Source organism: Pelobates fuscus, chromosome 6 (assembly GCF_036172605.1).
Source record: "Pelobates fuscus isolate aPelFus1 chromosome 6, aPelFus1.pri, whole genome shotgun sequence".
Taxonomy (NCBI): Eukaryota; Metazoa; Chordata; class Amphibia; order Anura; family Pelobatidae; genus Pelobates; species Pelobates fuscus.
In genome coordinates this window covers 285,965,833-285,978,655 of record NC_086322.1, presented here as the reverse complement: position 1 = coordinate 285,978,655, position 12,823 = coordinate 285,965,833, and the positions used below count along the sequence as shown (strand labels likewise).

Sequence of the window (12,823 nt, the reverse complement as noted above, 5' to 3'; positions counted from 1 at the left end):
ACACCATGTCCAGTGCAGACAATGTGTAGTGTTGTTTCAGTAACAAAGGGGAGTGCGAAGAGTTGAGGAATTTGTCAAATGTGAACTACAGATTGAGCTCTAGCAAGCTGCATCCTGTCGCCATAAGCCTTAGGCCCGCCCTAAAACACCATATGTTTATCTTCAGTGTAATGAATCATTTGATAAATATGAATTAAAATTCTTATAAAAAGTTATTTAATTGCAGGTCAAACACACTTCCAAGTTTCCAGTAACTCTAGGTTCAGAATGTCACTCATTTGTGTTCTTATAAATAGTTTACTGTGTTTTATTTTCTCTAACTTCTACAGGCTTTCATCCGCCGTTGCCTCGCCTATAGGAAAGAGGATCGGATAGATGTCCACCAGCTGGCTTCTGACCCTTATTTACTGCCACACATCCGCAAGTCAGTCTCTACTAGTAGCCCAGCCAACGCGGCAATAGCATCAACGTCTGCTTCATCAAACAACAGTTTGTCAAACTGAAACAAGACTGAGACCTGAATGGCCCCGTTAAACTCAGCTGGGTAATGCTGGCTGAGCAGTCACTTGGATCCCTCTGGGTTATGTTTCCTCCTTTTGTAGGAGAGTAGTGAATACTCCTTGGAGACGTTTCCTTTCTGGCTTGGTAGAGCCAAAGATAGATGGACTGGAAACAGTGTCTCTTCGATGATCTGCAGTCCCTTCTGGAGTGGGCAACTACAATGACTTCTCTGGAGGCACCTTTCAGAATATCAAGATAAGGGAGTGAGGGACTCGCCTCAGACTATATAAGCTGGACTCTAAACTCCTCCCTCTAACTGCATATGTCTGAATTCTCCACATACACGCCCGATCACCTTTCAATACCAAGAAATGACTTTTACCAAGCATTTTTTCCGGGAGTGTGTAAAAAAAAAAAAAAAAAAGCCAGACTGGACTATTCCTGTGTTGATATTTAAACCTCTTCTGTTCCCCTTCATCCATTTTATTAAAGCAAACTTGATTAAAAAAATTACAGGAGGAGGCAAACCAAATACAACCCTATAAGCCCCCATTCGTAATAAATAAGCAAAGGCTTTTCCAAGAAGTGAAAGTATTTTGTTACCTCTCCAGTAATTGTACAATAATCTGGCAAGGCAAAAATCATAGTTTGTGAAGTGAAATCCATATTAATAGAGACAAAGGAAAAGTTTAGGTATTCCCTTTAATCAAAAAAATGACCTCTGTTGATCCTGCTGTCATTGTTTGCTTTTGTTATTTTTGTCGTCTGTTTTGTTGAGCTTTAGTATGGTACTACAAAATATTGGGTTCTGTTCTATACACAACTACACCATGGACACAAAAAAGCATGCTTGGGGAACACTGTATAAAGAGAAATTCTAGAGCAAAGCTCTAAATGTGTAACAAGCAACATTGTTTTCCACGGTCATTGCTTTACCTTTAGAACTTTGCCTTAGAATTAGTCAACCTCTTTAGTAATTTCCTTCTCCTCTATCACTTATTTTAAATTGCATTTTTTTTTCTTCCACAAGAAAAGTTATATAAAATATTTTCACTTTATAAAATTTAAACCTTTCTGTAAAGCTCACCTTTGGCAATATTTGCTACATTTATTGTTGGATTTGCGCCATTGATGGTTTTGCAGATGCATGTAATATTTTGTTGATGCTCTTTGCTGTAACCTCTGGTGTTCCATGCTGCGTTTAAGTTATTAATTTTATATTTTTACTGTGTGTGGTGTCTGCCTATTAAGCTGGCTTACCATTGTATTAAGAGGGGAGGGGGCGTGGGTACAGTTAATGGATTCTAGAATAGCCATGTCCATTCACGGCCCTTAAGATGCTTGAGCAAATTTTCCAAAGACTTATTAAAGCTGGAAGGCCAAGCTATGGACATCCCCACTTCTCTGTTATCTGGCTTTTCAGTTTTAAAACTATAGCTTTCATGTCCAGCCATTAATGGTCCAGATAAAATCACCAAAAAAAAGTAATGCATGTCTGTAATAGAATATGGATACAGAAGGGCATTTTCACTGCTCTGCACCTGTACGAATGCCTCACAAAGCTCTGAACATGTACACTTAGCTGTCTGAAGACCTTGCATGTCAGCGCATAGGCATTTGCCTGGCAAACCTCTTAACAGGTCTTTTAAACTTGAAAATAGAGCCCAAGGCATGGCTTGGCAGAAGTTTTAAAACTGGGAATTACAGATATCCAATTAATAAAAAGAAATATTTCTAGAAGTTTAAGCACATATGAATGCTGGCTGCGTCTCTCATCTGATACATTTAGAATTCTCCTCAATCACATCAATGAGATTTTGAGACAAGACTCAACCTTCTAATTTTGAGATCTCATTGGTTTAATTGATCATGATGATTTTGAAATGCCTTATACAATGGACGTGGACCATAGGATTAAATATGGCTTTGGTGCTTCTTTAAAATACTGAATGTCTGCATGGTGCGGTTATTTTTCCACATGCTCAAAGGGTTATTTACGTATGATACTCCGGCAGTGCTGACCTTTTCTTTGTCCTCCATTCCTTCACCAACACACGTCGACTCTCATATTATGTAGTCGGCATCCAATAATGATACTTGAGGGGAAAAAGTGTCTTCAGAGATAGTCACTACAAAATGAAAAAGTGCTTGAAACGGTTGGGCAAGGTGTTAATTACTGTATGTTAATTTTTCAAGTGGTGAAGACTTCCTTCCCTTTGTGTATTCAGTGATTTTTATTTTTTTTCCCCCATTTCTGACTCTTCATGTTATGATGTGAGCTTTTAATTTGCCCTCCTTCCCTGAACTTTCGCCTGAAGATGTTATGTTTTTACCATTGGTTAATTCTTTCACAGAACTGAAACATTTGTTCATCCGGGTCTTTGTGGCAGTTAATAGTTTCACTGTCATTTGCAGCAATATTGCATTTTCAAACAGTATGGAAGACGATTTCCAGTCAGTGGCTGATGTCACTGCAATAGCTAACTTTGTTCTACTATGGTTACTGCATTGGAATTGCAATGGAATTGCCATCATTCGTATTGCTTAAGCTTAATGAGCGTTTTTAAACTTTCCTTATATATTTTTCACTGTGTGTGTGTGTGTATCGATATCCATATATACACACTTGCTATAAAAAAATATATGATCATACATATACCATTCATCTTCATGTCAAAGTCCAGTTTCAGAATACGTTGGTGAATATCGAACACTTTTCCTCTTGTTCCAAAAACTCTGCTTAGAGGGGTTTGTTTTTGTTTTCTGTATAATATGGGTTTCACTTTGCTTTAGTAAAATAAATTTAAAAATATGTTTTTGTTCATTTTAACTTGAAAGTGTATTTGGAAATGAGATGCAGGATAAAAATCCTAGAATTTAAAAAAAAGAAAAAAAAAACCAAAAAACAAAACTGATATTAAAATACATCTGGAGAAGTTGACTTAGGTGTGTTGCTCTTTGATATGTGATCTGAATTGTTTTTTATGAATTTTATTTCCCAACCCATCCCTCATCTGGTGGACCTGTTAGTTACTATGTGCTTTGTCATACAAAAACATGGACTCTGTACTGTCTGGCGAGATTTTTTGCCGGATCCTCTATAGGTTTCAGTGCTGAACTCTCTTGCATGCCGAAGAGCAGCATACTGAGGAATATGGCGGCACCTGGAAGGGACAGGTTCAGGTAAGTAAATCTTACCTTTACCTGCCCGACCTACCCCCTGCCAGCGTACTGTCGGTGGGGGGGGTCTTTGCTAATTCGGCAAAGTTCCCAGATGGTGACAGTGCCGCTTTAAATATAAACTCTAAAAAATGAGGTAAATACAACCTCAGATATACAACACCTGACATATTACATTGTCATTTATTTAATAAAGTCAAAATGGAGAAGCCATGTGTGGGAAAACTAAGTATATCTTATTATTCAATCATTTGTAGAACCACTTTTAGCCGCAATAACTTAAAGTAATTGTTTTCTGTAGGACTTTATCAGTCTCTAACATCAGTCTGGAGGAATTTCGACCCACTGTTCTTTACAATGTTGCTTTAGTTCAATGAGGTTTGCAGGCATTTGTCTGTGCTCAGCTCTCTAAAGGTCCTGCAACAGCATTTCAATCTGTATGATGAAGTCTTGACATTGAATGGGCTGTTGCAACACCTTTGATTCTTCTTTTTCAGCCATTCTGTTATAGATTGTCCTGTTGCATGACCCGATTTTGGCCAAGCATTAGCTTTCAGGCATAATACTGTCATTCAGAGGAGATCATGGTCTACTCAGTGATTGCAAGGTACCTAGGATCTGTGGCTTGGAAAACAAGCCAAAATAATCCACCCACTTCTTGGAAGATTGGCAACTATCTGGACTGTCTTCCACTTTTTAATCTTACTATAAAATAATGGATTTTAAATGTTTGAAAATGGCCTTACAACCCTCCCTTGTTTGGTGGACAGCAACAATAGTTTCTTTGATTATCTTCCTTGGTATTGTGTTAACACACAACTGAATGCTCCAGACCAGCAAACTGCTAAAACCTCAATGTTTATAGAGGTAGTCACGCTTGCTAATAATCGGTTAATCAAAGGAATTTGATTAGTAGTACCTATCTGCTACTTAGCCTCTTAATTTGTATGGTGCAGTACGGTTGTACTTGGTTTTTCCATACATGGCTTCTCCATTTTGCTTTATTTTTTGTTAAATCATGACAGTGTTATAAGCAGTAGTGTATCTTTGTTTTGTGCTGCTCTATGCATGACAACTGTCAGCCCCCCTAATCTAAATTTGCCCCAAACCTTCTGTCAAGGCGGCACCTCTTCCTGTTTAAGACCAACATACACTTTGACTGACAGACACATGCTTTAACCCATACATACTCACTGACAAGCACACAGTCATTGGCACAACTGATTAACCAACACACTCTTTCACTGACTGACACACCCACTGACAGGCACACACTCTGATACGTACTCACTGGCATCCACTGAGTCACACGCTCACAGACTTAAACATTTTCATGGATTTGACACACTGACAGACAAAACATTTACTCAGGCACACAAACTTACTGATTTTATACACATTCACTCACAGAAACTAAATTTTTCATACTCACATTGGTTTTTTTTTAACTTCAGTCCATCCAGACTCCCTACTTTTGGGAGAGCTGGTGTGGATTCTTTACCTAAGCTCCAGTGTGGGGTTGCTGTACATTTTCTTGCTCTGCCCTTGCGTGTTTATTGATGCCGAGGCAGGAGTGATATTATATTTTGGCTCCTGGCATCATGGCAGGGTGCACAAGGAAGCAGAGCAAGAAGAACAGAGCATATCTTCCTTGTTGCCTGCCTTGCGGTGGCCAGCTCTTGGGCCCACATGACATGAGGCTAATGACATCTGCCTTTCTTGTTGCCCATGGCAAATGCTTTGTTAGCCTTGTGGTAAATACAGTGCTGGTAATGTCATGTTCATCTAAGGAACAGATGATTGTCCTGATACAGCTGCGATGTATTTCATCTAAAACATAAGCCTGCGGCATGTAATCTATGTATAAAGCCTATATATTTCAACTGGATTTAGGTCCTTGTGTTTCTGCTGTGTGCAAAAAGTAGTTTCCGGAAAATCATATTACATTGCTAGAATGGCCATGTAATAACTTGAATACAATTGACTTGAATACAATTGAAAATTTGTGGAGCCAATTAAAGAAACCTGTTATTCAAAAGCAACCAAAGAATAAAAGTCAATGATATAATGTGAAACCAATATTATATGATTGATCCTAACACCTGCAGAACTAAAAGCCTTAGTTCATTCCATGGGACACCATTTCATTTTACGTTGGATTTCTTTGCTTCATTTATTTTTTTTCGCCCCCATAGTTTCCTTGTATGAATTCTTTTTAAAATGCATTTTTAATAAAAATGAAGTGTATTGCATTACATTCTGCATTAAAGTTGCCTTTCCAATGATCTAGAAGTGGTTGGGCTAAAAAGACTGATACTATATGAGCCATCAAATATCAGAAATGCCAGTTTTCCACAATTTTGGCAACTAGTGTTTATTACAATTTACTTGTATATGACCGTTTAGGAGTCAACCTAAAAAAAATAAAAAACTTAGAGGTCAACTAGAAAGCCGAACACAAAGTTGATAAATGGCCAAGAGGAAAACAAGGTACCATCTCTTTCTTCCACCTTCTTTTCTAAAGAAATGCAATTTCTGGAGTGTTTACCATCACTATTCGATGGAATATGCTTAGGAGTCATTATTTACGGTGTGTAACCCGAGAGAACTACTAGATTACATTACTGCTTGCAGTATGCTTTATATTTAAACACAGCAGACTGGCTGGTGAGATGCGTCCCATCAAGGACATAAGCGCCCTCTATAAGATACATAGAATTGTAAACTATATGCTTACTTTGTTTAAGCTTTATCTTATTAAGTCCATAACGCAGTTAGTGTTCTATGCCATTCGCATATTAATGTGTTTTAAAGCTGTTGCTGTAGCATAGGAAATAATATTTAAAATAATTTGTTTTAGTTGAGCTCATTCCTGTTTAGCTTTTCTTGCAGTGAGGGTATTCTGATCTTCATTCATTGGTGGTCTGTCAGTGGCATTTGCCCTTCCTTTTCCTCCTGCTGGGTGCAGACCCCTCTAAAAGCACCTTTCTGTTCCCTAAAGAGGAGGGGGCATCTGCAGTGAGCTGCTCTGGTCTGTGCAGGAGATCTGTAGGTCTTCCCACCCTCTCCTAAAAGACTTATCACCAACTAGATTACCCCTCCAGACCGTGCCTCCAAACTCAACGCACCATTCAGCTGTCCGAGGGATTTCAGAGCACTGTGGGGGACCAGCTGACTGGAGCAACCTTTGAATTGTCTGAATATCCAAATAGGATGGCACGATCCGCTAAAACTTTTTTGAGGGTGCACTCAGTCCCTTAAAAAAAAAAAAACAGCGCTATTTGGAGAGGAGGTAGAGGAGGTGGTGAGGCATCAAACCATACCAAGAACTTGAGGGAGCTCCATGTACAGATGAAAAGCGCTATTGTATCAAGTGATCAGGACTTTCCACCCAGCACCCTGGAACTCCACGCCGGATTGAAGGATGCTCACGGCCCGCTGAAAACTTGACATCCAGACAATTCAGACTCAACATCTCCAATCTGAGTGCTTTTTGGACAGAATGGATGCTCCAGGAATGGCAGAAGTTTGGGGATCTGGGCAGGGGAACCCCATTTTTGTTATAAAATTTATAATCGTATAAATTATTGTAATTTTTACCCACTGCCGAGGTGTCTGGCCACTAATCAAATTATTTTGTCAGGTACAGACACTGGCAATGTCTATTTTTCTCCTGGGGACAACCTTTTGAGGGCCCAGGTATAAAAGTGTGCAATTCATTGAATAAAATCTACAATAGCTATATAACAGCTATAATCACCGAGGGAATGGGCGTCCTTGGCTGCGACACTCAGGTCCCCTGCCAGTAGGCCTCCACAAAGACATAATAGCGAAGCAACTGAGAGGAGGAGAATTATGTTTGTTCAACTGTGTGTTAAAGTTCTAGTGTAAATCGGGGGCACAGGGAGAATAAGATACAGCAGAACAAGATGGCAAAATGTTTATGTTAAAAAGGCAAGTGGTAGGGCAGGGAGTGTAATTATTACAGCAACTTACAAGAAGGTGGGATTTTTTTTTATTTACTTTTTGTTTTTTAAATAAAGGAACGAGTGACAGTTATGTACTAGGTGAAGTAATGAGTCACGGTTATGTACTAGGAATAGACTTTTTAATTACCGAGTTGAGTGACTGACACCCGGCTCAATGAAACAAAACTGCACGTTCTTGTTGAGTTGCCACTTACTTCAGTAAGAACTCTGCAACTAAACTCTGGATGAACTTGCATCTATAGAATTGGCTGCGCTCTCCCCGAAGCTACAGGCAACAGGCAACTTTAATTAACTTGATGTCGATCTCTGAACAGTTCAGGGTTGTTGAGTGCTGTCAAGTTTAGCAGCTGAACTGGGACCGCATAAGATTAGTGATAATGCCACAGCAACAACAATTACCATCTCAGGGGAAAACAATCTCTTGGCCCTTCGTAAATACATTCTTAAATTCATGCAATTTAAACCGTACAATTTGGAACGCACATCCTTAAATCTCAGACCGGTTTTTCTCATTTGTTCGAGCTTCCATTCTACGTCTCTTTATGAATATTATTATTTTTTATTTTTTTACATTACGACTTAGTCAGTTTAACCCAGCATTGCAAGAATTCAACCTACATGAGATAAAACACATCTATGATTACTTGTGTGTAGGGTTGACTAGCAGATGCCAAAGCTCTCTGATTACAGTTTCAGTTCTGCTCAGAAGGTTGTCTAGGACTGGGAGTTCAGTGATCAACATTCTTCTTAAAAGGACATTCTAAGCACCAAAAATCACCACATTTTGATGTAGTGGTTTTAGAGCATCGATGCTGTCCAATTTCTCAGTGTAAACTGTTGCTGTTTTTGAGAAATGCCAATATTTGCGATTGTCAGAGATCATGCCCCTGTTGGTTGCCGGACTAATAGCCACTTAAGGCATTTTCTCATGAAGACTTTTGAAAATCTAAAGTCTTCATATTTGGCATCATCACACGCAGCATGATGGCGACAAACACGCTATGTTTCTCACAGAGAATCAGATCAGGAAGGCGATTGACACATGTATGCCATAGATCCACAATGCTTCTCAATGGTTTGGACCGAGATCATGCAACATAATGCTAGAAAATAAAGAGTGGGTGCTGCGAGGAGACTGTTGTGGTGCTGGATCACAGAATACTTTTATGGCATCATTTTTGCTTTGCGTTAAATCAATTTTTTTTATAAAATCCGGAGATGGGTACAATGCGACTGAATCTACAGCATAAGAACACTCAAAGGTTAAAAATTAAATCCATACATTTTTATCCCTTGTTTCTCATCCACAGCTCTGATTTACAACTAACTACATCCCCTCCTTTATAGCACCCAGAGCTAACCAAACCTGTGGCGGCCTAACTTCAGGTGATCTGGTTGTCGCCGCCAAAGGCTACCTTTCCTGCTTTAGTAAATGGCTCCAAAGTTATTATAGCACATTCCCTAGACATCAGCCAAGGCTTAATAAGACAGCTTTATTGTCATGAGTGTCATTCTTACATACCTAGGTCTTCAGGAGAACAATAGCATTTTGCACATTGCTGGATGGAAAATCCCAGTCACCTTCAACGATGGTGCTATCCATTGGTACATTGAGCTCCCTTAAGTCCTTGGTACCGATCGATTCTTGGTGATTGGACCAGACAGGCTAACCTTCGCTCCCCACAACACATCTATTTGATCTCTTAGGAAAATCTGTATATTTTAATTTTATTTGACTTTTTAAGGAAGACATCTTTGACCCTTCTTGTAATCTGAATTGATGAGGGAAAGTTCTGAAGCTATTAAAGCAACAGTGCATTTATTGTGGGGGATTTGAAAGGAAAATCATGCGTGTCTGTATGAAGGCTGAACTGTCATGTCCTTTTGAATTCCCAGACAAGGACCCTTTAGTTAGAGACTTGCGATGACTTCTGATGACTGTAAAACAGCACAGGCAACCCAATGCTTTCATTCTATTAATTTGACAACAAGTATAGGTAAAAGCATTTTCAACGTAAAATATAGCAAAAGCTGTATAAATTGTAGCAGAGCAGTCACATGGACAGCCCGCGTTATTTGATTAATTTATCCCCCTTAATTGTAGCAGGGAAATGAATCGTGTAATAGAATGTTGAAGAGACCTTTTGTTAAGTGTGAAAAACTGCCATTAGAAATTCTGTTAACATCCAAGTGAGAAATCACTTTAAACCCACAGAACTGAGAGATAAACGATAAACAATTCTGTTATTCACTAAATTGAGAATTTTCTGAAATTCAAAATTAATTAAATGTTTTTGGCAATTTAGAAAAAATTGCTACATTGATTCTGTTTACCGGCTATTTTGCCCGTTTGAAATTCACTAATATTTCTCGGCAGTTGTCTATTTAGTGAATGAGAGTTATTCACTAATGTGAGAATTGTCATTAATTCAAAGTGAATTTTACATTTAAGGCCAAAGTAGTTGAAATGAAAGCATATCCGACTTGGAGAATTTTTTTCAGTTCGGCTAATTTGGCCTTAAATATGAAATTCACTCTGAATTCCCACCAATTCTCACTTTAGTAAATAACTCTGAGACAGTCCTAGGCAGACATGCTGAAACCTAGAGAAAGGGACACACAGACAACATAGCGCACACAACGATGAGGAGACGAGAGATTGACACAGACAGCTCAAAGAATTGACAGATGTGTGTCAGCATTCACATCATAGTCCGTAGCAGATTACACCTCGAAGTCATGAAAAAGTGTGTTTTCTCTAGATTTATTGAATAGTAATATTTTTATTTTTTTAGCTACAAGGCAAAATCTCAGTCTAAATAGACAAAAAGGGGTATTGTGGAGTATTTTATTTTTTAAAAATTCATTCACACATATTAGTGGTATACGCATGGGGTGTAATAAAGCCTTGTTTCTCAAACAGTGGGGTATGCGCACCAAAAGCAGTGGCTACATCAACAGATGGTTGGGTGGCCACCTTCGCGACCCCTAGGAGGCAGCCGGCTGTGCCCTAAAGCAGAGTACTTATTCTGCCCAAATACAGTGTCAAATCAGTGAGAGTGTGTCTGTCAGTGTCATCTGTGTGTTGTGTGTAATTGTGTGTGTCTGTCGGTGTCTGTCAAATCAGTGAGAGTGTCCGTTTCCACTGTGTGTGAATTTGTGTCAATGTCTTCTGTGTGTAACTATTATGTGTGTGTTATATTTTCATAACTCCCAACTCCAGCATCCTGCAAATCGGTGCCCCGATGGGAAGACGGTAAAGGGGGTGGAACCGTCACATGATCGTGTCACTAGCACCACTCCAAAGAGCCGTATCCACCAAAAAAGTTCAAGACGCAAACAGTTCCACACTGCCGGTCTGAAAGCACATACAACTTCCATCATGGTAAAATTTCATAACACGAAATACACCTCCCCGGACACGTCTTGATTCCCCAACTATATGGTCCAAATATAAGCCGGATCATAGATGCCAAGCCCAAGGGATCATTGAATAAAATTTTGACCGGGCATTGGGCACATCCGGCATGGAGTTCCCAGCTGGTCGTTGGGAAGTGCCATCTTTAAATGGGAATCCCTGTGGACTGGATAAGGGGGGCTTCCCCTGTCTCTTAGATAGTGATTGTTGGGAATGTCCCCCGATACCTAGGTCACCTAAATGACACTGGACGTTGAGGACATCCAACGTCAGTGAAATCCCCATAGGGAATCATTGAGGCAATGCATTTCCTATGGGGAGGGTCTAATGCGCTCAAGGGGTTGGATGACGTCGGATGAAATTGGCGAGGGACATTGGCGCTGGATTCTGTTGAGTAAATTAAGTTTTTTTTAACCCTTTACAAGCTGGGAAGGGGAATCAAGTGGGAGGGGAGGTCCAGAGGGCACCATAATGTTACGAATACAACTTTGCATTCCTAACAATATAAAATCCCTCTAAATATCAGTGTCTATACGTTTCATTTGGAATGTAACATTTCTCAAGGCGGGGTACTTAGGAATTGGTTTTAGACCTGCAGGGGTATTTTTCCGTAAAAGGTTGAGAAACACTGTAATGAAGAAACAAATACAAACACAAATTGAACCCTATGCTCAAACTCCCACTATACTTTGCGCGGAGCAATGGCTATAGTATCAGCCCACCCCCTGTGTATCCGATGATGGGTTAATACGTCTGTAGGGGCTCGTAAAAATATGACGTAAGAATCTCTCATTAGAGATTTCGCCATTTGGCCGAAAGCAGTCGGGTTAATTGCTACAGGTTATTCGCCAAAGTGAGAATTCAAGGTGAATTTCTAATTAAATTTCTAATTCTCTAAGCCAGCTATGCTTCCAGTTCGGCTGCCTGGCCTTAAATGTGAAATTCACTGTGAATTCTTATTTTAGTAAATAACATTGCCAGTGTTAAGAGACTCTCTTAAGAGGTTTTGTCTTGACGTGGCAGATGAGCTTACACTTTAATGACCATTTAAGTGATACAAAAAAAAATCTCTAGTTATTTAAATGTGCATAGGGATGTGGGATAGTGCGCATGTATGCTTTTATTCTGTGTTTTGGGGTTGACGAATGCTATAGCTACTACTGCCGCCCAAGAGTAGTGGGCCTTTTGAGCCCAGGGTTTAATTTTGTCTGTTTCTCTGTGGATTTATTGCCCTGCTACATCAAACCTTTGTTGAATTTCCCATTTAGAATTCTAGGACGATTCTAATAGCTGTGAATACAAAATAACTAATTTCGAGAGCAAACTCTTCCGTTTGCTCACATTGTTAGCCCTTGTCGGCTACGAACCAGGCGAGCATATATGTGCCATAGAAAATAAATGGAAGAGATGTACTAATATCTAATGGGAGCAGTGAGACTGCAGCGGCACGATCTGTGCGTGCGCAAAAACCACTTGATAAAGCTAACGTGGTTTTTGGTTTACAAACAAACAAATGAATGTGTCTAAAGTAAAACACAATATTTAATTTAAGGGACTTGTCCAGGATTTGTAATAGGTTTATTTATGTTATATTTGACAAAAGTGTATTTGTGAGATGTGAAAAATAAAACGATATATAGATATACGCACCACTTTATCCGATAACTGGCGTCTCCATCTTAGCTCCCTGTCAATCATTGTCATATGCTTTTAGCACTTGTCCACCTGGCAATCA

At 39.4% G+C, this 12,823-nt stretch overlaps 1 protein-coding gene across 4 annotated transcripts in view; it reads left to right on the top strand.

Moving 5' to 3' along the window:
* TLK2 (tousled like kinase 2) overlaps positions 1-3,442 on the top strand; it is a 58,061-nt gene extending 54,619 nt beyond the window's left edge. For all 4 annotated transcript variants that reach the window (XM_063459368.1, XM_063459366.1, XM_063459367.1 and 1 more), the window contains exon 21: positions 330-3,442. In XM_063459368.1, the coding sequence (XP_063315438.1) occupies positions 330-503 (174 nt within the window). In that variant the 3' untranslated portion in view covers positions 504-3,442. The remainder of the gene's footprint in view (positions 1-329) is intronic.
* The last annotated feature ends 9,381 nt before the right edge of the window (positions 3,443-12,823 follow it).